This window comes from Corvus hawaiiensis, chromosome 11 (assembly GCF_020740725.1).
Source record: "Corvus hawaiiensis isolate bCorHaw1 chromosome 11, bCorHaw1.pri.cur, whole genome shotgun sequence".
Lineage (NCBI taxonomy): Eukaryota > Metazoa > Chordata > Aves > Passeriformes > Corvidae > Corvus > Corvus hawaiiensis.
The window spans coordinates 10,396,758-10,420,665 of NC_063223.1; the positions used below are offsets into that span (position 1 = coordinate 10,396,758).

Consider the following 23,908-nt stretch of genomic DNA (forward strand, 5'->3'; position numbering starts at 1 on the left):
CTTCAGCTCCTATACAGCCTGCAGTTAAGATATACAACTCACCACCCAAAAAACCTAAGTCTCCAAGCACTCTGTACAAACAACTAAGAAGAAAAAGAAAACTATTATAAATTAACTAGGTTGCAGAGATTACATTTTCCTGTAGGGTTTCAGGACAATCACCATGGTTAAACAATTTATTCTTCTATCAGCTCAGTGGTGTTGGACAGATGCCAGTCCCAAATCTCTATGGGAAAGGACCTGATTTTCAGTGGTTTAGAACAGAAATTAGAGGAATCCCATTAATGCAAACACTGCACCACACAGTATGTATTTTAACATCACAGAAACAGGATTTAAAGAATCCAAGATAATCACTATCAAAAGAAACACTCTTTTCTCAGTAAAGGGAAAGCACTAGGGATATTGCTTGTGAAGCTCTTCAAATCCGTGTCTTCAGGGCCAAATAATTTCAGGGCTAGCTATCAGCTTGGGTACGCCCTACTCCCAATCCTTCTGAACAACAATGGTTTAACCTGCATCAGCCTGCAGCACTTGGAAAGGACATCCTGGCCTTGTGGTCCACACCCTTCTGCTCTGGACTAACTCCATTGTCCCACCTCTTGCTTCTCTCCCTTTTGAAGCCCACACTGTAAAATCTGACTGTGTATAAATATCTGGTGTCTTAAACATTACTGAATAAAAGGAAGTGAAAGATTTCAGCCGGATCTGGAATGTGGATGAACAGATATGAAAAGTTTACATGTGCTTTGCTTTGAAATAAAGTAGGAAATATTTATCTGGAGCTTTCCAGGAGAACTGATGGGTGAGAAGGGATACTGGTTGATACAATAGCACACTGAGCTATCTGTGAAGCCAAAAAAATGCTTACAGAGCTCCCGACATAATGATAAGCTAGATTTGGTGCTCTAAGTTTTTCACCTTCACAAGCATTAAATGATCCAAGAATGATATATTCCTGCTCCTCCACAGACGATATTTTCTTCCATCTCCCCCATATAAGCTATAATTACACATCTCCCATATGAGCTGATGCAAAAGGACAAATCTGGCCAAAAGCCTGCAGCCTGACAGAGGTGAGCAGGGAGGCAGAAGGCATTTGCTGTGTAATGAATGGACTGCCCAAAGTAAGTATCCTGCAGAATACATTTGTAAGGGAAAACAAGAAATGGAAACAGCCCCCTCAATACTTCAAGTTTCTACTCATGTGTAGAATCAGAGAGAATAACAGGTACCCAGGCAAGATGTGACACTGAACCTTATGGTGGCACATGCACTATTTCACACAGATATTACCATGACCTCTGATTTCTATAAAAACGTGCATTAGAGCTGATTTTGCCTCTGCCTACAGCAACTGGTTTCAGGTTTAGGGATTTGAAGGCAAACTCTGTTGCATTAAATTTGGGTTTTGGCCTTCAGGTATCCTGCTATGAATGAAAATATACTGAAGTCATAGAGGTGAATATGCTGGAGAAGGGGGTGTTCCTAAATGTCTCATTCACTATGTTGTTTGAAGAGAAGGGAAAAAAAAAAGTTAATGAGTCTTCCAATGATTATTTTAAATAGAGTAATGGGTGTGCATTGATCCTTCTAGCTAATTCCACTTAAAATAATACATCATTCTGACCAAAATCTTGCTAGTGATATATTAACTTCATATTTTACTACAGCTTTGGAGGGTATCTACTAGCAGGGTATATTAACTAGCAGTGCCAAAGAGGAAGCTGCATTTTTTCCTTTACTTTTTTGAAGTCCAAAATGGTTTTAAAAGCTATTGAACTAACTTTGGGGTCAGGCGTTCTGGCTGTCCCTCATCTTTGGTTGAGCGCAATGAAACTGTTTGCAACCACTGCTCCTCCCAGCCTTTAACTCAGCCCTGACATCACTTTGTACCTGCTGCCTCTGGACCTGAGTTAGCTACAGACATCCTGGGACAGGGATGGGACAAACTAGGCTATAGATCAGCAACTTCCCCTACCATTATATCCAGTAGGAATGCTTGAAAATACAAGCAGCATAAATAGTCACTTTTACCACAGGCTGGCTGAAATACCAGTGTCATAAAAAGAGCAAAGCACTGGCTACCAGAGAAGAACATTGAGCAGAATCTGCGTGTTGGTGCAATGCCCTGACACAAGAGACTGCCTCAAAAAAAGCGCAAGACCATGAAACTCCGAGGTAGAGTTAAGTCTGCTTAATAACTCAGCTCAGAGTGCTCTGTGTTTGTGCACACTGAGTTCCTTTGTTAGCAGAGAGGAACACTGATCGTGCATTGTAACCCACTGGCAGCAGCTGATTGGAACACCAGGCTGAGGAACATGCTGCATCTCCCTTCTACAGCATTTCCTTCATTCACTATCACAAGATTTGCAACCGGCGCCATGGTAAGAAACAACAATATTTTCCTTTCTTTTTGTAAGGCACTCTTTTGATCAAACTTTGACTTACTCCACTGCTTAATTAATTAATTAATACAATATTAATTAATTAATTTCCCCAAAGCATTCTTGCACAAACACAGCTAATTTACTGCAAGGCAATAGCACATTCGATTAACAAATTACTGAAAGATCTTAATACACATATATCTAAGGAAAAACAAAAAAATATGTACAGCCCAAAAGCACAATCTGATTAGAGAAATAGAATATCTCAGATACAAAGTTCTGTAAAAGACAAAAATGTAATTTCAACACAGAGGAGAGGCAGCTTCAGTGGCAGCTTCTCAAAGCTGGGAAAGCTTGATTGATAGACTTTACCATCTGCAGCTGCACAAAAAAGGGCTACAGTAGCTGCAAGTTTATTTAAAGCAATTTCAGTGCACTGAGCCTACTTGTTCTTTGAGAAAATAATATGATTTCTTCATAGAGCATAGAGTCTACTTATTTAAGCAGCAGTGTGCAAGATCTCTCAATCCTACCAGCAGTTCAGCTGGAAAAATGGCACACCAGGGGGTAACATTTTATCAGGATGGAGGCTATTTGATAAAAACTGCCATCAGGTATAAACTGTTCTCATCATCTGAATTTAAAAAAAAATTTTAAAGGTTAAAAAAAAAAAGAGTTGAGTCTCTTTTAGAGTTTTCGCAATTTGCTCAATTTACAGTTTTTAGGTAAAAATAATCATTTTGACCTAAGTAGGGAGGAAAACAAAATGGTGTAATGAAAAAATATAACAAGCACTACAGCCAGATCATCTTACAACAGCCACTCCTTGATGTACAGCTTCACACATTTGGAGAGGCTAAACTCAAAACTGTGAAACCACAAATGGAAGCTAGCTCTCATTTTCTTCTGCTCCTGGCTTGAATTTGGTACAAAATTGTGTAAGTGAGAAAAAAATAACTCCAGTTTTTTGTTTTTTTTTTAAATGAAAATAAAGCAATGAAGTCTGATGGCTAAACAGGAAAATTTCCTGGGCAAAATGCAAAGGCTGGAAAGGAACAGCTCAGATGGACATCTGGAACTCCAGCACTTTGCAAAGGTTTAATTTAATTGCTCCAGCTAAGCTTGCCTGGGATGCAGCAGAGATTTCCAGCCTTTCTCTCTTTTCCAGCCAACACAAAGAATCTTGATGAGAGGGGTCACATCCATCACTCCCTTAAAATGAAGAAAAGGAATCGTCTCAGCTACCCAACATCTTTCATTCATTCTACAAGAAAAGTCCTGTCTTCTTCTCTCCCAGCACAGCCCTGGGCTCCCTCCAGCCAGAGAGTACAGATGATTCAAGCCAGCATCTATGAGTCACAAACACAGAGGATGCAGAAATGTCAATTAAGTTACACAGTCACTTCCCTAATGACAACCACACCTCAGTTCAGAATTAAATTAGAAATCCAGTGAAAACAAATTATTGTAGGGCAGATTTTTTTTTTTTATCTTATGCTTTGAAAAATCAAATTCCAACACAGTTTGTTTGCTGTTCCTTTTATCTCATTTCTAAGGAGGTTGGTGTGAACTGGCCTCCCAAAACTGCAGCAGGAATTTTTTGCTACACCAAATTCCCCATTTCTAATGCAGCAGCCATTGGCTGGGAGGGCTCTCAGGCTTACAGGCATCTTTGTGGTACAAGGACAAAATGTTAAACCACTGCTTTTCATTAATACCTTCCAGCACAAAAGGACAACTATGATGCAGTCTTGTATTTATAATTTTCTTTCAAGCAAGTTCTTCCATATTTACATATATTTTTGTAAATTTGCAGTATCATATAGTTCTTGCAGGTGTGTGCAGCTTTGCAAAATACTAAGAATGTGCATAGCTCAGTGCTCATAGTACCTAAAGCAGAAAGCACCTACTAATCCCCAGAGTTTCCTCACTTCTGCCTCCACTTTTATGTCTGAGTTGCCTCCCTCTCCCATCACCCACCTGCTACATCCTCCTTACTGTCTCCTTCCACCCAGGGAGCTGTTTCTGTCTCCTCAAATGTTACAGCATCCTCCCTTCCCAAACTGTTCCACATACCCCCTTAAGCATCCTTCCACAGCTCTCCCACCTTTTCCTCTCCACCTCCTGCCTCTCCAAGGAAGTTCCTCTGCTCTTCCACCCCCTGAGATGATCATGGAGACAGGAGAAAGAAGCAGGTTTGGCTACTGTGTTGCTTTTGCTCAGCCTGGTTTTTGGTATTGGGGGGGCCACAGAGGTGTGGCTTTTGTGAGAAGCTGCTGGAAGCTTCCACCATGTCCGGCAGAGTCAGTCCCTGCTGGCTCTGAAGATGGACATGCTGCTGGCCAAAGCTGGGCCAATTAGAGATGATGGGAATGCCTCTGTGATAACATACTTAAGAAGGAAATCAAAACAAAGTGGGACACAGTTTTTTCCTAGCCAGGGAGGAGGAGGAGGTGAGAGCATGTGAGGGGAACAACATGGACACACCAAGGTCAGTGGAGAAGGAGGGGCAGGAGGCGCTCCAGGTGCCAGAGACGAGACTCCTCTGCAGGCCATGGTGAGGACCATGGTGAAGCAGCTGTGCCCCTGCAGCCCATGGGGATCCATGGGGGATGCAGAGATCCATCCACAGCCCATGGGGATCCATGGGGGATGCAGAGATCCATCCACAGCCCCTGGGGATCCACGGGGGATGCAGAGATTCATCCACAGCCCATGGGGATCCACGGGGGATGCAGAGATTCATCCACAGCCCATGGGGATCCACAGGGGATGCAGAGATCCATCCACAGCCCATGGGGATCCATGGGGGATGCAGAGATCCATCCACAGCCCATGGGGATCCATGGGGGATGCAGAGATCCATCCACAGCCCCTGGGGATCCACAGGGGATGCAGAGATCCATCCACAGCCCATGGGGATCCACGGGGGATGCAGAGATCCATCCACAGCCCATGGGGATCCACGGGGGATGCAGAGATCCATCCACAGCCCCTGGGGATCCACGGGGGATGCAGAGATCCATCCACAGCCCCTGGGGATCCACGGGGGATGCAGAGATCCATCCACAGCCCATGGGGGAGGTGCCTGTGCCAGAGCAGGTGGATGCCTGGAGCAGGCTGTGATCCAGTGGGAGACCCGGTGGAGAGAGGGGGCCCCTGCTTCCAGGCTGGAGCAGCCTGGCCTTGGAGGACTGCACCCCGTGAAGAGTAACCCACACCGCAGCAGTTCTGGGAGGACTGTTTGCCCGTGGGAGGGACTCACGTTTCAGCAGTTTGGGGAGGACTGCTGCTCGTGGGATTTGGAGCCACGCTGGAGAAGTTCACAGGGAACTGTCTGCTGTGGGAGGGACCCCACGGTCTCACAGGGGAAGGACTCCCCTCCCTGAGCAGTGGAAGAAAACCTCGGGTGATGAACTGACCAAACCCCCATGCCCTGTCTCCCTGCACTGTCGGTGGGAAGGAGGGAGGGGCTGGGGGAAGAAAAGGTGTTTTAAGGGCTTATGTTACTTCTCATTATCCTCCTCTCTGTTAGTAATAAATTCACTTTGTACCTTTAAGTTGAGCCTGTTTTGCCCTTGGAGTGTTTTCTCCCAGTCCTTAACTCATGAATGCTTCGTTAATTTTTTTCTCTCCTCTGCCCAGCTGTGGCAGGGGAGGGTGAGCGAGCGGTTTTTGTGGTTGCCTGGGATTTGGCCAGCATCTAACCACGACAGCTACTGAGGATGGTCAGTGGGTTTGTCCAGGGGAAACCTGGATGCCAACAGACAGGGTGCCAAGCGTACCAGCTGCAGGACTGCCAAGGGCTCCAGAGCCAGTGGGAATGAAGTGTGGGTGCACCAAGAGCCAGTCACAGGGCTGTCACTGGGCAGTCATAGCAGCAGAACTCCAAGAAGCAGGTGAGAGAAATGACACAGTCCATCTCAATCTTCTTCAAGCCACTGAATTAAGAGTGGCAGGATCTGGCCTGCATTTTTTTTTCTCAACTGCTTCTAAAGTGCTCAAGTTCCTGCAGCAACAGAAGAACAGCTCAACCCCTCTGTTTCACCTGGTGTAACACTAGACAAAACCAGTGAGGATCATATGTCAAGATGTTTACTTTTCACTTGGTTAGCATGACCCAACAACTCACTCAATTCCTTAAAAAAAACATTTCAACAAGTATCATGGCTCATGTTTAGAAGAAATGGGGAAATTTTGTGCAGACAAACAGCACTTAGAACACAAGTGCATTAAAAGCCTGGCAAACGTTCAGTTTGTGGCAGCAGTTTCTTCCTCTTGAAATACAAAGAAATACAAAAACTAACATGACGTGTGCTTGTTTCAAGATGTTCTACATTTCAGCAGTGGCAAAGTGAATGCTATTCAATCACTGTGATAGTCTTAAAGCCACAGAACTCCTCAGGATGCTCTAGCCTTCATGCCTCTGCTCCACAGGCTTCTTACGGCTTTCCTGTGCTCCTGTGGCGCATGACCCATCTGTGGAGGGCATTTTCAAGCTCTGTCTCTGGTCAGGAAGCCCTCCTCCTACACTGGGTATAACTTCAAAATTGCCAAAATCTAAAAATCTCAGGGAAAGTTATGAGAAAAGAAATAAAATACAACTGAACAAGATTTGAAACAAAACTTAAATCAGGGTTAGAACAAAAGGTGCTCTTTGAACAAGTCTAGCCTGACACAGAAGGGTGAAGATTTTTCCTGCAGGTGAATGTACACAGGAATGCTCTCAGGAAGATTCTTCCATCTCCTCTCCTCCTCTCTGAATCTGCTTGCCAGAAAATCTGGCTGTTAATTTGAGGTGTTCCCTTATGTTTCCTTATTCTTTTTTCTTTCTTCTCGCACCCAGCACTGTAACTCCTGGCTGTCCACAGCTCATGAACACTGCTTATGATCTGATCACCAGTGCTGTGGTAGGTCAGCTGGACCATCCAGGCTCCTGGCACTTGCTTTGCCACAGCCCCAGTTTTGGTGTCGACCTCTAGAAAAGTCTCTTATCTCTCTTCTTAAAACCTGTCAGGCTGCATGGTCTCTTGATGTCACCACCCTCATACAACCACCTGCAACTGACATCCCAACCTGCATTAGGTTTTTCCCTGCCAAAAGCCTGATTGGTATGGAGGGAGCTAAAGAGCCAACACTCTGTGAAGGCAATCCACAGAGGACTGGCACTGAGGGAGATCTTCACTGCCACCAGGCTGCACAGCCAATCCTATCCAAAATGCCTGAGACCCAACACAGTCAGAATTCCAGCCCAGCTGTAACAAGCACACAAGGAGCATGGCACTGCTGGCTGCTGTGAGGATGAGAGGCTTTCCAGAGAAACACCACTGCCCAGAAGCTTCATGCTGGAGCATCCCATGTTCCCTGGAGTCTGATCAGTACCCCCAGCACACTAGTAGGATGCACCTGCACTTGCAGCTCTCTTTACACTCAGATTTTAAGGGGGACAGCAAATATTTTAATATTTGGCATGATAACGAAGGTATAAAAAATCTCCTATTTTTAGGGGCAAGACACTATATGTCTCAGTTATATATCTCAGATACAATGCAAGCATTAATGAAGGAAGGAAGGAAGGAAGAGGGCACTTTCTAAAAGGCAGACATAGGCTGGGCACTTAGGGCACAAATGCAGCATTTAAAAAAAAATGCTTCTGATACAAGAACATCTGAGAGAGATAATCTCCACAGCTCAGCATGAATTTATACAGTCTTTCAACAAGTCCATTAGACAGGTGTGGTAGCAGCCAGCTGTACAGCATCCACAGACCAAGTTTCTCTAAAACCTGAGTGCCCATATGGCCCTGCAGCATACTGAGGTGGTGCCACCTACCCAGGCATCACCCTCCTCTCCCACCACAATCTGTCCATAGAGAGGGATCGCTATCAGCCTGAGGGGTAGTGCAGAGCTGGTCTGGATAATAAGTGAGTTCAGACTTCAAAATGATGGATGTTCCCATCCACAACACACGGACACCCAAACAGCTCTACCCAGACAGGTTGAAAAGCCAGCTTTACTTCTGGCCTTTAATTCTCTGATGAAGTTATGAGCAGAGACAAGTCAAGCCACAAGGTGGGGTGGGGGTTGCATGCTATTAGGAAGGTAAGCTTATTAGCTGATATGTAATAAATCTCTGTAGATATCTGGAATAGCAGAAGGCAACAGTTTGCTTTGGTGTATCACCAGTAATGAGCTGGAAAGAGGAGAGCATTCCAAAATGTTAACCTAAAGCTTCACTGGTATGCACTTTGGGAGAGTACTTAATAAGACTGGTTCACCCAAGATGGGGAACTATCTGTTTGTTCATGTCTCCCTTACTTCTTACACAGGCATATGGATAATGCCATACAAACCACAGATAAAATGCACCCAAAAATTTGCTAGCTTAGCTGTTAAGGTTATGGACCTTTGCTTTCTAATCAACACTTACCCATATAGCTGTTTCTAAATATTGATCTGATAGCATGATCCCAAGGGAAAATAAATATCAAAGGGGTGATTTAATTCAATTTTCCTGGTTCCTGCATAACCATGATCCTATTTCTTCAAAAACCCAGAAAGCAGTAACTTAAGTGAAACTTACAGATCAGATAATATATTTACAGCCTTAAAATAACATGAGACACGCTATAAAATACAGAGATCCAAAGTTAATCTCTTTTAGCAATATTCTTGCAGCAAGTAAAGATGAATTTTATGGTGAAAAAAATCCATTTTATCAGGAGCAAGACTGAGCTTTCTCATAACCAAGCTCCTTTCTAATGTGGTACATAATTTTACTTTACTCATAAAGAACACTTTGCCAAATCTCCAGTTAGGCTTCATTTGATACAGCAGAGATGTTGCAAAACCAATACACTCTTTCAGAAAGTCTCTTTAGACTTGATAATGACCACGTTTCAATGCATTTTTGATGCACAGAAATAGTACAGTTACAATCAGCAGCTAAATACTGTTCTGATGGTGTCAGTCAGGAAGCTTTTCCTTGGCTCCTCAGAGCTGTGAAGCAGTTGCAAACACCATAAGCTCATAGGAAAAATTCTGCCCCATCAGAACTCACTATTCAGAGGCGCTGAACAGATTTAAGCAATCTTTACTTAACACGTTTCACTTTTGTGCATAGAAGATGGTGAACAGCATTCTTGACTCTCACCTATCTCCGGCAGAGCGTAAGAGCACATCCCAGCTTCTGTGCTGGTTTTGTTCTGGAAACTCTGATACCAGCACACCTGAACTTTAAACAAAGGGAGGTTTAAATTACTCAAACCAGGACCACTGAGCTAATTTGGAACTCATCACCTTAGTCAAATTAGTATGCTTTTCAGTGAATCCCAGATGTAGAAGATACGTCTGAAAGCTACTATAAAGTTATGCTGTAAACAGGTTCCTGGGTTTACACATCCTCAACTCCACCCCATAAACCTGAAGATTTCTGATTTAGATTCACAAGAAGTAAAACATCAGGTACAAGGATTGCTCTGGACAAGCCGCCATCTCAGCTGCAGAATTATTTTGGGGGGGTGGTATGCCATCGGCATTATCAGCTAAACCATCAGTTATACATACAAATGTCTACATCTGTACAAAGACATCAAGAAGGGACCAGACTAGACTGTGATTTACTTTCAATGCCTTTTTTTGACCTCTGGGAAGAAAACCATGGGCTCAGAACACCCTCAGTAATCATCTCTCCCACAGCAGTCCTGCAGCACAGAAACTACAGACAACAAAACCCAGCAACAACTTATCCCTCTGGCAGTAACCTGTAACACTGGATTTACAGTAATTTAGGACAGATGACAAATTACTGAGGGTTATTTTCCTGCATGCTTGCTCTGCATCACGTGTAATGTTTGGAATTACACAAGAAACCACACATATCATTGGTAGTAACTGGGGTGGTGCTTACATGGACACGCCAACCTGACACCGATTCATGTGACCCTGAAAGGAATGGGCAGCACCCTCTGCTCCCAACCACCCTCTTCCCTCCCTTGCATGCTTTCCTGCTTTCCCCATCACTTCTGATCTCGAAAAATACTGACATTTCAGCCAAATCTGCTCTGTGACTTGACTGAGGCTAAATGGTGTGAGCAGCACAAAGACACAGTCAGGATGACTGTGTAACCACCTCACTGACTGTACAAAAATGACACTTTCCATTTATTTGTACAAAGAGAGTCCTAAGTGATTCTTACATCTCATGGCAACCTATTAACAAAAAGAGACTGTGAATGGAGTATCCGGGTAAACACTTCAAACAAATACATCAATTATGCATAGTCCATATACTTTTTCCACCTTAGGGATCAAACTGAAACAAGACTAAAGAATTATGTTTTATTTGTATTAAAAATGTATCAGCTCCTGTCCGAGAAGGTTTTCCAGAACATTTGGTATGCTACCCAGGAAATTCTGTCTGAAGCTTGTATTGTCTATTCTTGCCAATACAAGGAGAAACGTGGCACGGTTATAGCTGAGAATTACAGTAATAACTCTTCAGGCAGAACAGCTTATATTTAATATGAATAACTTTTTCATCTGAACTGGAAGATCTAAAGGGAAAGGAAGCCCCAGTTTTACCCACCTATTTCATATATTCAGACTTTACTACCAGACTTTACTACTTTTATGGCACAAAGTGAAATCAGACAATCATTTATGAATAGATCCTGTTTTAACGAAGTCAGCTACCAGCTCAGATACAAATTAGAGCTGACCAACTGTTTGTGTGCACACCATGGATCTCAACAAGTTACATGGCCAAACATGCCACACACAAGCCAGCTATCCACTAGATTAATTTCTAGGATAACATCAAGCTCTCATTTTTCCTTCTCCCTCCAAGCATTCCGTGGAAAAGGCTGTTTCTCTTCATGAGAACACTACTTTACCACTCTGCACTTCTATAAATAATTACATGAACATGATTAGGTAAGTCCCCCTCTTCCTGGATGATCCTCCTGCACAGTTCATTTTGAGTAAGTTTTAAAGAACGACACACGTGTGCTCACCTTTGCTAAAATGTGCCATAACACTAACTGGTAACCAGAGACATACGAAGACACTGCAGTTTCATGGAAGATACAGAGGGCAAAAACAGGTGTCATTTTTCTAAGGGTTACATAAATCTTGTTCAAAATCCTGCAGAACTGAACTGGGCAACATGTGGACTGAAGAACTAGAGTTTCCTGGCTGAGTGTTAGATTTCTCCATCTACATCCCATGGATGTAAACCGCATGTAATATATTTGATTAATCCTCTGAGAGACAAATGGGTAGGAGAGCTGGATAAATACAGAGCCTGTTTGGAAAAAAAAAAAAAAATCAGATCAAATTAAACTTTAAAATGAGGTGGGAAGACAGGCATAAGAAACTATCTTCCTGGAATCCAGGCTGGATGTCTAAAAACTGGGAGAAAACAGGGACTTCCCAGAGGCAGCTGTTGTGTCTAGGAGAGAGCAGAGGAAAGGAGATGAATGTATAGCTTTACATCTCCTGTGATTCTGTAACTAAGATTAATTTTAGCAAAACTCTCTGAAAACTTAGCAAAAAACAGCTTCTTCATTTACAGCCTCTCTCTCTCTTTCTTAAAGAAAAGGTCAAGTCAAAATGCACCAGATTTGGAACATGTAAGAAGAACAGAGAGGAAACAATCATTGCTATCACAAAGTTACAAACAAGCCACATTTGATGGTTTCTCAATGCCCAGAGATACAAAGAGGGGCTGTTGTCCCTGCCCTAAAGCAATGATGAAGCCTAAAGGAAGGCTGGGGGTCCCTCCACTTTGTCCCAGATCTAGGTTTGCTTTGTGATGTTTGACAAAGTGACCAAGTGATGCACCAACAATGCACAACAGAGACCAAAATGCAAAAATTCCTACTGTAGTTAGGGAACTAATTTGTTTTTTAGTCTAATGGTTATAATCAGTAGATTTCCTGAGTCTCAATCTTCCTGAACCACAGGAGGGGTGAGATTATAGACTGACAACTATAATTTTTACATATTACACATCTACGTGTCATTTTCAGGAGACTGGTAATGAAAACTCAACAAGACATTTTCTATAAATTTAAAATTTTTTATGGCATGGCTAGAAAATGGTTTTGTTTTGTTCTAAACAGGGTATTTTTAAATCACAGAGAAGTAAATTACTGTCTTTGAGAAGCTGACATTAGACACTATAGATATTCCTACACTGATTCCACTTCTGAACATCAAGGGTGATAGAAAGGAAAGGGAAGCAAAAGAATACACAAATACATGCTAATCAAGTTCTTGAGGCAAGTAATTCAAATAAAAACACTAAAATGTAAGGGGACAATTACGAGAATTAACGCTAACAGGTTGGTATGTAATTTAATGAAGCAAGTTAATAATGGCATCCCACTTGGGATTAATTCAATACATTAATCAATTAAGAATCATTGACAAAGCAAAAAACCTGCAGGTCGGAAACATTTATAACGCTGTAAACTGAAAGACAGTGATCCTAACATTCAAATGAACCTTGAACCAGAAGAGCACAGAGATCTTTTCCCCATGCAATGTATACAACCAGCTCTCTATTAATTGTTATGACTGATAGCTCAAAACATTGAGGACAGACTCCATAAAATATGCAGAGCGTTTTTCATATTTGCAGCATTGCAGAACTTTGGAGTCCAAGTCCTCTCAACAGCAAGAAAGTTTGCAGTTTCTTCCTAACATCAATAGTTGTGATTTTTCCATTAAATAAATCGGAGCAAAGGACTGTGATCACAAAAAGCAGAAGTCACTTGGTAACCCATCCCCACTGCTATCCATCCTCTTTGCTGCTGCATTTAAACCTGAGACAGCACAAGTGTGAGTCATGGTCTCAGACTTCACAGTTAAGAAAGCATTGACAGTGCATTTGGGGTTGGGGCAGGGGGAGGTTCAAATTCTAATTTTTGCCTTCGATTAGTTTTTTTAGATGCTTTGGAAGTTCATTTCACTAGATATATCTGAGATGAAAAACAAAATAAAAGCCAAAGACTCTCAGTGGATTCTGGTATTTTGCTCTGCACTATAAAAAGAACTACATGGCACTGCTTTCAGTACAGCCCATATCCTTTAAAACTCAATCTAACAAAAATGCTTTAATTGAAAGTATTGCATTTTGGAGGTCATTAGACTTTTTGCCTTAGTTGAAAATACCATGAACAAGTTCATAGAGTGAAGAGAAGAAGGGAAAGGAAGACGACTGCTTGGGCACTGAAGAAGATAAGTGCACATAAGGTAAATTATCCTTCTACACTGCACAGTCAGCCTGTGGATAGAAAAGTTTCAACACAGCAGGTTGCAGCCATCATGATCTAGAGACTGCAAATGCCTCTTGGCAGAACATAGGCAAGCAGAAGTGGAACGATGTGTTTGCTTCCAAGAACGATCTGTTTCAGCCGCCCTGTCAGTCTGTGCCTTCAAATCCAACCCCCCTTTCGCTCACACATTTGTACCTCATTCCTCCAAGCAGGCTTGCTCAGGATGTGCAGGCTGCTGTGTGAACATCTCTGCTCTTCACACTCACAGATTTACCACATGAGCTCCTTTTCATGATAAGCCATGACAAGTGTGCAGCCATGTGAGCAAGAGCCCAAACCCACAGCACTCTGCACACAGACAGAAACTCTGCTCGTGTTTGCATGGGATGTGACATGAGGGAATCCCAGGAGCCCAGGCTCTGCACAGTAACCCAGTAGCAAAGGTGTGTATCAGTGCTGCTGTCAATGTACTGAAAGTCTGGAGAACTGAAGCATATCTGGTAAAAAAAAAAAACCCCACAGGTGAAAGGGCCAGTGTTTCTTGAGTGCAATTCAACTCACTAACAAAGCCCTCATTTCTGGAGCCCAGCAGCATTGAGTGATGAACATTGCTGGGCTCACAGATCCTCAGATTGCTCATAGTAAGGTCCCAGGGCTCACCCCTGCAGTCTGCCCCTTCCTTACCCTCTTATCTGCCCTCCTTTTTGAGAAAGGGATGCAGCTCTGCCCTTCTCACAACTGCATCATCCTCCACAACAAAAAACCTTTTGGAGCTTTGCTACTGAACTCAAGACTTCATCAGGGATTGTTTGCCTAATGCTCTCAAGGGTCAGCCTGCTCATTTATGTACCAAAAAAAAGGATGAAGAACATTATTACAAGAAACCTTGTAATAACCAAATTCTTGTAAAAACCAAAAATCTCTATTGTAAACAGCAGTTTTACTATTAAACATCATTTGAAACATGACCAATCTGGGCAGAAGTATGGATTAGAATAAAGTTAAAGTCTCATTGTTAAACACTGGAAATTTAATAAGCACCAAAATTGGAGATATATAGATATGTATTTTACTCTCAGAACTATTCCCCATCTGTTCTCCCTTTCCTTTCTTATTTTACATAAATATTCAAAAATATTCATATTTCCTAAAGAAACTTTCAACATAAGTTGAAATAAAAATCAGAACTTTGGGTTTAGTTTAAAAAAAATTTTTGTTTAATAGAAAGGGTAGAATAGATTTTTTAGAAATAGTTTCCATGAATTTTTATCTTCTACCCAAATCCTCCTCCAATCAAAATGGTTTCAGAGCAAGTTGTTTGATCAGCATGAACATTTGTTATTAGGCACCCAAACTTGCATGTTTTGGCTAAAAAAAACACCTCTGGAGGCTGGTCTGTGCCATTGACATACTGAACTCTGCTCAAATCTAACAGACCGTAGGAAGCTCTAAAAATTTTGTATTTAAATTCTCCACGACGTAAAATCACTTTTGACAATTTTACCTCCACTTATTTGCTGGAAAATTAGGAGAATCCTTTACTGCTCCAGAGATGCTTCATATGTTACTATGCTCCACTGCATGTATTGTACAAGGTGTTTCCCAGAAAAATGTACTCTCGGTGCTGCAGTGGCCATATCTACCTACTCCAGCTGCGTCTTTATATGTCAGGGTAGCTACTTTGTACCTCTGTACTATTTTTCAACCATTTAAAGGCCCTAGTACTGCTTTTATTAGTAACAACTAATGTTTTCAAACAACTGCAACATTTCAAAATGCTGAGAAATTTGACTTAGTAAACAAGAACACATTTCAAATTGTTCTGCTTGTCTTCACTTACATGGAGAGTTACTGGTATACAGGTACTGAATAAGGCGCTCTCATACCATATCTTCATGGTATGAAGATAATAAAAATATACCTGTACTAATACTAAATAACACTGCTAATCAATAATAACAGTTTTATTATTCATGAGCTACTATTAATAAAACGCCATGGGTTCTAATGTAACCTTTAAAAGAATTAATACTGTAATTCAATTTTAAGGTCTTTACATCTATCTGAAGTCTATTAAAATAAATGAAAAGTCTCTCAATAACTCTGGATGATGCCCTGCATGTTAATGATGCCACATGTTATTTTCACTATTGCAAATCACCTTTAAGATACTGCCTAAACACTGGAGTACTGATTATGCTTCATGTAGGTGGATATAATGTTCCAAGAGAAGTGCACACCTCTCTCTCCATTCTCATTGTCAAAATCAAACTAGTTTTGCTCAGATTTCAAAAAACATTAGAATAAGGGAGAGGCACAATCAGGGAATTGCCAGGAATTGAGATGGGGACATGGGACCCTATCTCCTACTGGATGTGATTTTCTCAACAGTCACCATATTTAAATCACTTATTCACTGAATCTATTTTGTTATGGTGGCAAACACATGAAACAGTTAATGAAAGGGGAGAACAGGGAACAAAAAGGCTTCTAAGGGAAGTTAAAAGCTGCATTCTATTGTTTGAGAAATACACATTTAAAAAGCATATTTTTGGCAAATATTTAATAGCTTTGGCAGTGTTCCACCAATTTATTCTGTGTTCAGCTCATTTAAGCCCCTGGGAAAAGTGAGTGAGTGATTGATCATATTGATGAAGCTGACCAAGAACTACTACCAAAAAAATCTCACAAAAACCAAGGCCACAAACATGCATTTTACTGAAGAACAAATCTCTGGATACATGAGTAACTAGTAAATATAAAGACATTTATATGCAAATAATACACACATAGATCTAAAAGTTAAAAGGGCTACAGAGTAGTTTTTTCAACAAATTTACAAAAACATGTCAGCATTGGAAGGCAACTCAACAAAAGACATGTAAACCCCTTGATTTTTATCCCACATACTTTTAAAAATACTGCTAGTTGCATATTTGCTGCCGAGTACCTAATTACCTTTAAAAATCTAGCTGTGCACTGTTGAAGCTCTTGAGTTACTGAGGTTTCAACATCACTCATCATTATGGAGCTAATTTTAATGATGAAAGCATTGCTAAAAGTTATTTTAAAATTCATTTTTACTTAACTTCTTTAGAGATGATTTGTTTGAGTACCTGAGACACAGTAACTAATCACTGATGGTTTTCTTTGCAAATATAAAATAGATTTATATGCCCTCCCTGTAGGAACAAGAATTCCATCACCTCCTCCTGAATTTCTGAGCTATCGAATATTTGATGAGTGCTTAGGGAATCAGTATTGTGTCTTTTCACAGCAGTAATCAAGGAATGAAGTATTCTCTGCCATAATGAATCTACTGCAGGACTAAAAGATGAATATTTCAAATGCAAAAGCAATATGTTTGTTTTGAACACTTCTAAGTTTGGCTTTAATAAAGCAAGTAGTGAAGTGTGCAATGAGTTATATTGTTAAGATGGTTAAAACAGAGCTGTGCAATATGTCTGAATGCATTTAATCCAAGTAACTACTAATTTTAAATGTGACTTATAAATATGTATTACATGTATGATGAACGGATGACTCAGGAACCATGAGAAACCTGGGCCTTGCCTTCCACTCCTGGCTTGCTTCAAAGCCAGCTCAGCCTGACAATTAACCAAGGCCTGGAGCCAGAACATCATTAACCACAAGTTGAATCTTAACGTGGGCTGAAATTAAACATGCACACCAACTATTCAAGTTAGGATCATTTAAATCAAGCCTGAGGGGCCTGGCTGGACTCGGACCTGCTACATGTGTTCCAGCAGCTGGTGGGTCCCAATGTGGAGCCAGAGGCTCATTTCAGATTTCCCAAAAGCAGGGCCCCTCAGCTGGGTCCATCCCTGTGGTGCTACCCTTCCTGCAAATCAAGAAGCCTTTTCTGCCAGGCAAGAGGATGCTGCCAGCAGGAGGTGATGGGCTCGTCAAGCTAAACATCACCAGCACCAGCTTCACTTTGAGAAACAACAAGTCACCACAATACTGAAAGGAATGGCCACAATGTGTTCTCCTGAAAAACTTGTCAGAAGGCAAGGTCTCATTTGTCATGGCATTCTCTCATTTGTCTCCAGGGGATTTTGATTTTTGCTAAAATAACAAGTAAGTTCTATTTAACAACGAAGAAAATCCAGCTAGAGATTTTAGGCCAGCTCATCTCATTTGCAAACTGAAAATACCTGCTATAGAGTCCCCACGGTGCTATTTTGTGTGACACCCCTATCCACAATGAGATACAGAGATGAGCAGTTATGGTAGTTTGTATTTGCAAGAATTGTTTCTTAGTTTAGTAGGCTTTTTTTGTCAGATCAACTAACCTGCAGCACACAAACAGAAATAGTGTTTATCAACAGAGCTTAAAATGAAAGCAATGAGAAAAGCACAGCTTTAATTACAACAAAGTTCCAAGTGCTTCAATTATCCAACTTCAGAACCAATGTACTTCACCTGGAAATTGCCCCTGAAATAATGAATTCAATAAGGAAAATTCTTACATAGTCCAAGTTAAATTATTTAGAAAGAAAGAGGGTTCTTAATTATTTAATGTTTCACCAATAATTATAGTTCAGTACAATGTTCACTCATTGGTGAACCTGATTTTCAAAGGAACATTTATGAACATCAGTCAAACAAAAAACACCTGCCAGACTATAAACTCAGCCAGTGTCGTGCACATTCATTCCAACACAGCATTACCACATTAGCAAAAATCCAAGTCTTGATTTAATGGCAAATGTATCCAATAATTAATGTTGAAATATTTACATAGAAAAGCATGCATGATGCAGTTTTCTAATGCATTTGTAAAAAACAGTATGACCTCTCTTGCTACAATTTTTAAAAGCTGTGTTCTAGGTAAATGAGTCCAAAATGGGACTAAAGCTCTGGAAAATAGAAAGCTGTTGTACTTGAACAATCTAACCTGACAATCAAAATGTGACCATGGACATCTTATGGACATTTCATTCAAAAGTCACTAGTGATCAGTTTTAAAAGACAACTTTAAATTAGCTGCATGCAATACTAGCCATGGCAAGTTTATCTGCATGGAGCCTCAGGGAGCAAGGCTCAGGGAACACCAATTATTTCTCAATAAAAAGGTTTTCCCAAGTGATAGATCAACAAGCCCAGCACATGATACACAGCTGAGGGGGCTAAAACAGCACCTTGGTCAAACACAGTATGGATCTGCAGAGGATTATCATCACCTGTTAATGACCCTGTGTTTACCCTATATACAACAACTCAAGCCCTATGGGACTAGTTCTGGAAAATCCTCACGATGGCCAAAATAGCAGCTGTCACACTGGTGTCCCTCAAGTTTATTTACAGGGTCCAGAATTCAGCATATGGCCTTCCAGACTGGGGACTTGGGGCTTTACAAATCTTCCTCGACTGTTCTCTATCTTGGAGCAGAGCTGCCCAGAAGGAAAACCTGATACACTCACAAATTTAACAACACAGCCTCAATTTCTCATTTCAACCCAAAGGAAAAGGAAAAAATGCCAAAACCCCCACAATCATTTCCTTGCAGCCGCAAAACAGGTTGTCCCTGGGTCACTTTGCCAAGGAATTGCCTTAACCCCACTCTCTGGAAAAGATCAGAGAGTGTTTATCAGTAATGGCCTCAGATTTCACAGCTCCCAGAGCAGCGGAGACCAGCTGCACCATCATCCAGACTTTACAGCCTCATATCCTGTGGCCAGCAGGGCTGGAAATGATGGAAAGCATAGATTTCTGCTTCCCTGAGGGGACTACAACACTCAGTTGGGGTCTTAAAAAGCCTCAGGTCTCTTACAATCAAAGATGGGGTTTTTAACAGCATAACACACTATTTAAAGTTATTTTTAGTGAGTTTAATGGCTCCCTTGGAATCATGCACAGAGAGACTTGCAGTAAGTGCAGCACCTGGCTTTGCAGGTGGGGAATACCAAACACAGTCCCACCACAATTTTAAGATCCTATTTAAAAAAAAAAAAGGATTTAGGGAATACATGTCACATACAGATTAGGAAGTGGTGTGACACGCGGCAGTGCTTCACATGGCTGATGTGAAGGCCATCAGGGTAATTTAGCAGTTAAATTCCAGACAGGTGATGCCACAACGTGTCGCCCACCATGGGACAAACCCATGCTCCTTCTGACATGGCACACGCACCAAACCCACAATGCTTCACTGTGGTATAAACCAGTCTTTGGTTGTTCTGTTTCTAAACTTCTGTCTCATCTGGCCAAATTCAATTTGCCCAAAGCTTCCTGTCGTACACTGAGATTAAGAAGTCTGGGGAATCATCATCATGGCATGCCACTGTAAATTACCACAGCTCCACCAACTTTGCCCTAATATGAAATGCCACAGAAGTGCTCAGAATCCAACAGTGAAGATTTAACATGCCTCCTTCCACTATACTGATGTCAGCCCAGTTACAGCAATTTATGCAATACAAAGATCTGTCCTTTTCTCCTTATCAAAGCATTTGATCAAAACCAGTGACATGCAAAAAGACAACCTTACTAAATTTGAGCAGCAGAGTCAGGCTTGTCACTCTAACATCATAAGAAAAAGGGAGGTATTTCCAAATGGGTACTTGCATATTCCTTTTTATCTGGTTTCACAAAGATAACAGCAAGATTGCTTTCTTCCTCAGTAAAAACTAGTTTGAAACCTCACAAAGGATCAGCATTTTCCCTTGCTCTTCCCTCCCTCCTTTCCTCTTCTGAAAAGAAAGACCTCAATGTATTTCAAATCTTCATTAGCTACTTCTCTGCGTGTGACAGCCTGGTGGTGTGGAGCGGCTCCAACTCCCTCCCTTCAATTCACCCTCGAGTCAGAAAGGTAAGACCCCATTTCTGACATGAGGTGACAAAGAGCTCACACTGCTGAATGCCACTGCCACAGGTGACACTCCCATCACCAGCGGTGCTCCCTGCCCCATGCCGCAGATCTGGAGTGTGTGGAACCACAAATGAGCTCACCCAGCAGCCCCAGATCTGCATCTCTGAGGATGCATTTCAAACAAATGCATGCATAAATTCACTCATTTGGAAACCCGGTCTGTTCAAGAACTTGTTACTATGACAATTTAGAAGAAGCTGCTACAGATAAGATTGATGAAACTTATTGATTAACCTTCTCTCAAGCTACATTTGAATTTTAAGTTGTCCCTAAACAGAACCAGTTGGTGTTGGTTTGTTAGTATTCCAAGGACTGCAGCAATGTACTTCAGCAGCGAAGGAAGTTCCATGATAAATGTGTTCTCCAATCTACATCTGTAGAGTAGCTATAAAGTCAGAACAATCCAGGCAAAATTTTTCATTATGTTTTTTTTTAAATCACACATAGACAATATGAAATATCTTTCACTGAGACAGGTGGGAACAAGAAAACAGATGCATCCATTAAGCTTGAAACAATTCAATGAATTAAATAGTACTTGGTGAACACTTTGGTTTATGGATATAGCCTTTGTTTAAACTTACTTGAAAAAACACAGCCATGGCTCCTACCACCCTGTTTTCTAGAACGGCTGTTCCGAAACTGTCAAAGTCATCAGGATTGTAGAAGTAAATCTGCATCTGCAAAAATTGAAACCAACAATAGAATCACATTAGTGTTGATTCATATAGATTTCACATGATGTAATGCATACACGTTGTACGTAAACCCACTGTTATGAACCTGAGATAAAGGAATTCTGCTGAACAATAGTGTTTAACCAGCATCTTGATTAATAGCATGACTGCCCTGCTGGGACAGTAAGCAGGGAACAGAGGTGATGCAATGCATTTTAATACCAAACCCAGGGATAAACAGTATGGTCAGTTTGTTCAGATGGTAAACTTTGTGCTATCTGCCAGCATCTCTTCATTTCTTTGCACACTGAAGGCTCATCTTCCACTCTGTTAAACGTGCTAAACATATTTATCTCAAAATCCATAGAAAATTTTGAAAAGGATTTCAATGTTTGGAGTTATTTCTTTACTCCTAAAGTCATTTGTAAGATAAAAGTCTCTCTCCATAGCAATGCATTTTTATGAGCCTCTGATATTCAGGTCTATCAGTTAGGGTCACACTTTTCCCTGCCTTCAGTTAAATTTCATTACTTTTATTTCCAAAGTGTTAATAGTCTGCAAAAAGCATGAGACAAAACCAGATATATTGATGTAATTTTTAAAGGAATAAATATTAATAATTACACAAACCCCAAGTAAGAGCAGGTGAGAACAATGACTGCCCCAAACTAACAAGTGTTGGGAGTTACACAAATAGAGGAGGACCAAGAACAGCTTCCTCCATACACTCTGCTGGTAAACAATTCCACTCCACTACACACATGCCCCGAATAAGAGCAGCCTGCAGAGGCTGTGGGTGCTCGTGCTCTTAATTTCCTGTATGGTTCTTGTTCCACTTCCCACAGTAGCTGAGCTCCCACTTCTGCCAGCTGTCTGAACACACTGCTGCTTCTCCAGTAGTTGTTCAACCCATCCCTTCCAAAAGAAGCCCCTAGTGTTAGTCCATCTCTGTCAGCCACAATTTGCTCCGAAGGATCTGGTTTAAAACATGCAACACTCCCTTCTCTACACTACACCATGCAGGTGTGTATATGGTCAGAGAATAAATTCAGTGTTCGTAACATCTGTTGTACGTGTACCCTACACAACACAAATTAAAACCATGTGCCTGATGGTGACAGCCAAGCACAAGGACTGGACTTCACAGCGAGTGCTCCCGCGGCCATTCAGGGAAACTTCCAGATAGATTTCACAACCCAAACCAGTACTGGCGGGCTGATATGTATGCTCACTTGTGCTCACTGATGCCAGAAAAAAAAATATCTGTTCCTGGCTATGAAATGGGAATGGACCCCTCGGCTTCTCTGCCACTGGCCTCTTGTTGAACCTGTGCACTCACTCTGCTGCCCATCACCAGTACCTGCCCTTTTCACAGCACTACAGTGATAAGAGATAGGCACACAGCTCATAGTTTGAGGGAGAAGTAAGGTCTAGCTGAGACTACCCATGCCTCCCAACACACTGCTGGTTTGACCATGGGACTCCCTCCAGAAAGTCTGTCTGCAAGACCCAAACACTTGTTTGGATTTTTCCAAAATAGTGCTGCATGACACATCCTACTATATTCACAAATGCACTATTTTCCCCATATATTGTATATGCCAGGAGAGATTATACCCTTTTATCTTGCACAGATACATTCCTACTCATATTTACTGATTCCCAGGCTTTTGACCATATGTTGGCTGTAGTGAATAGGTAGTTTGCCAGTATTATATAGTTAAAAAAATTCACTGCATTGGGAAAAGGCCAACATGACGATCAGAGCATGCACAGGCAGAGGTACTTTTTTCGGCAGGAGGAAGATCACACTCCAAATAGCCCACAAAAAAAGAAAAAATTTGGCACTCACACTAGTTTTATAAAATTTGAAAGCAATTTTCTTCCCCTTCTTTGGCCTTCCTGTTCCCAGCATACTCACAGCAAACACACAGATGCTGACAATCTCTCACAAAGGTGATGGTACATCCATATTCTGATAATTTGGGCTTTGAACAAATGCAGAGCAAGGTACAGCCATTCATTAATGTAGAAATTAGAAACAGTTTTTTTCAGGTAGAATTGGTTAAATTTCAGTTTAGCCAGCACAGACCAAAGCTGACAAAGCACTCACAAATTACATCTTGCTCCTCTTTATTTTAAAGTCTGAAATTATCTGTACCTTACATAAAACATTTCACTATATAGTCCTCACAGGACTTTGTGAAGAAAAACATCACTGAGTGAGTTCAGCATATGCCAGAATCATTTTGGATCAATTTTGCTCATGGCATTTTAAGGAAATTAATTTTTACAATACACTCTTGCATAGCAGTGCAAAGGGCTCTGGTAAAAGAATTTTTCATTCTGATCATCTTAGCAGCGCAATCTCACAGTCTAACCAAGAACCACACTCTGCCTTGATTACCATACACACTGGAGCATTTTACCACTGCTCCCTTGTATTTTTCCAGAGAGTGTGGTTCCTCTCTCTGCATCCATCACGTCAAGGGGAACTGTCTCATATGAAAAATTATCATCATCTGTCATACAGTAGCTTCCTTATGTGCTCATACAGCTAGAAGGAACATTTTAGGAGTAGAATACCTGAGGAATTGCTATTATATAATTTACACACACATACCCTGCAAAAACAATGTTAAAAAGACAGTAAAGTTACACCCT

The 23,908-nt window shown here is 41.3% G+C and overlaps 1 protein-coding gene across 2 annotated transcripts in view; it reads right to left on the bottom strand.

Moving 5' to 3' along the window:
* Positions 1–23,908, bottom strand: part of PTPRG (protein tyrosine phosphatase receptor type G) — a 407,666-nt gene that overhangs the window by 121,641 nt on the left and 262,117 nt on the right. For both annotated transcript variants that reach the window (XM_048315233.1, XM_048315234.1), the window contains one exon: positions 21,152–21,247. In XM_048315233.1, coding sequence (XP_048171190.1) covers positions 21,152–21,247 — 96 coding nt within the window. The remainder of the gene's footprint in view (positions 1–21,151; positions 21,248–23,908) is intronic.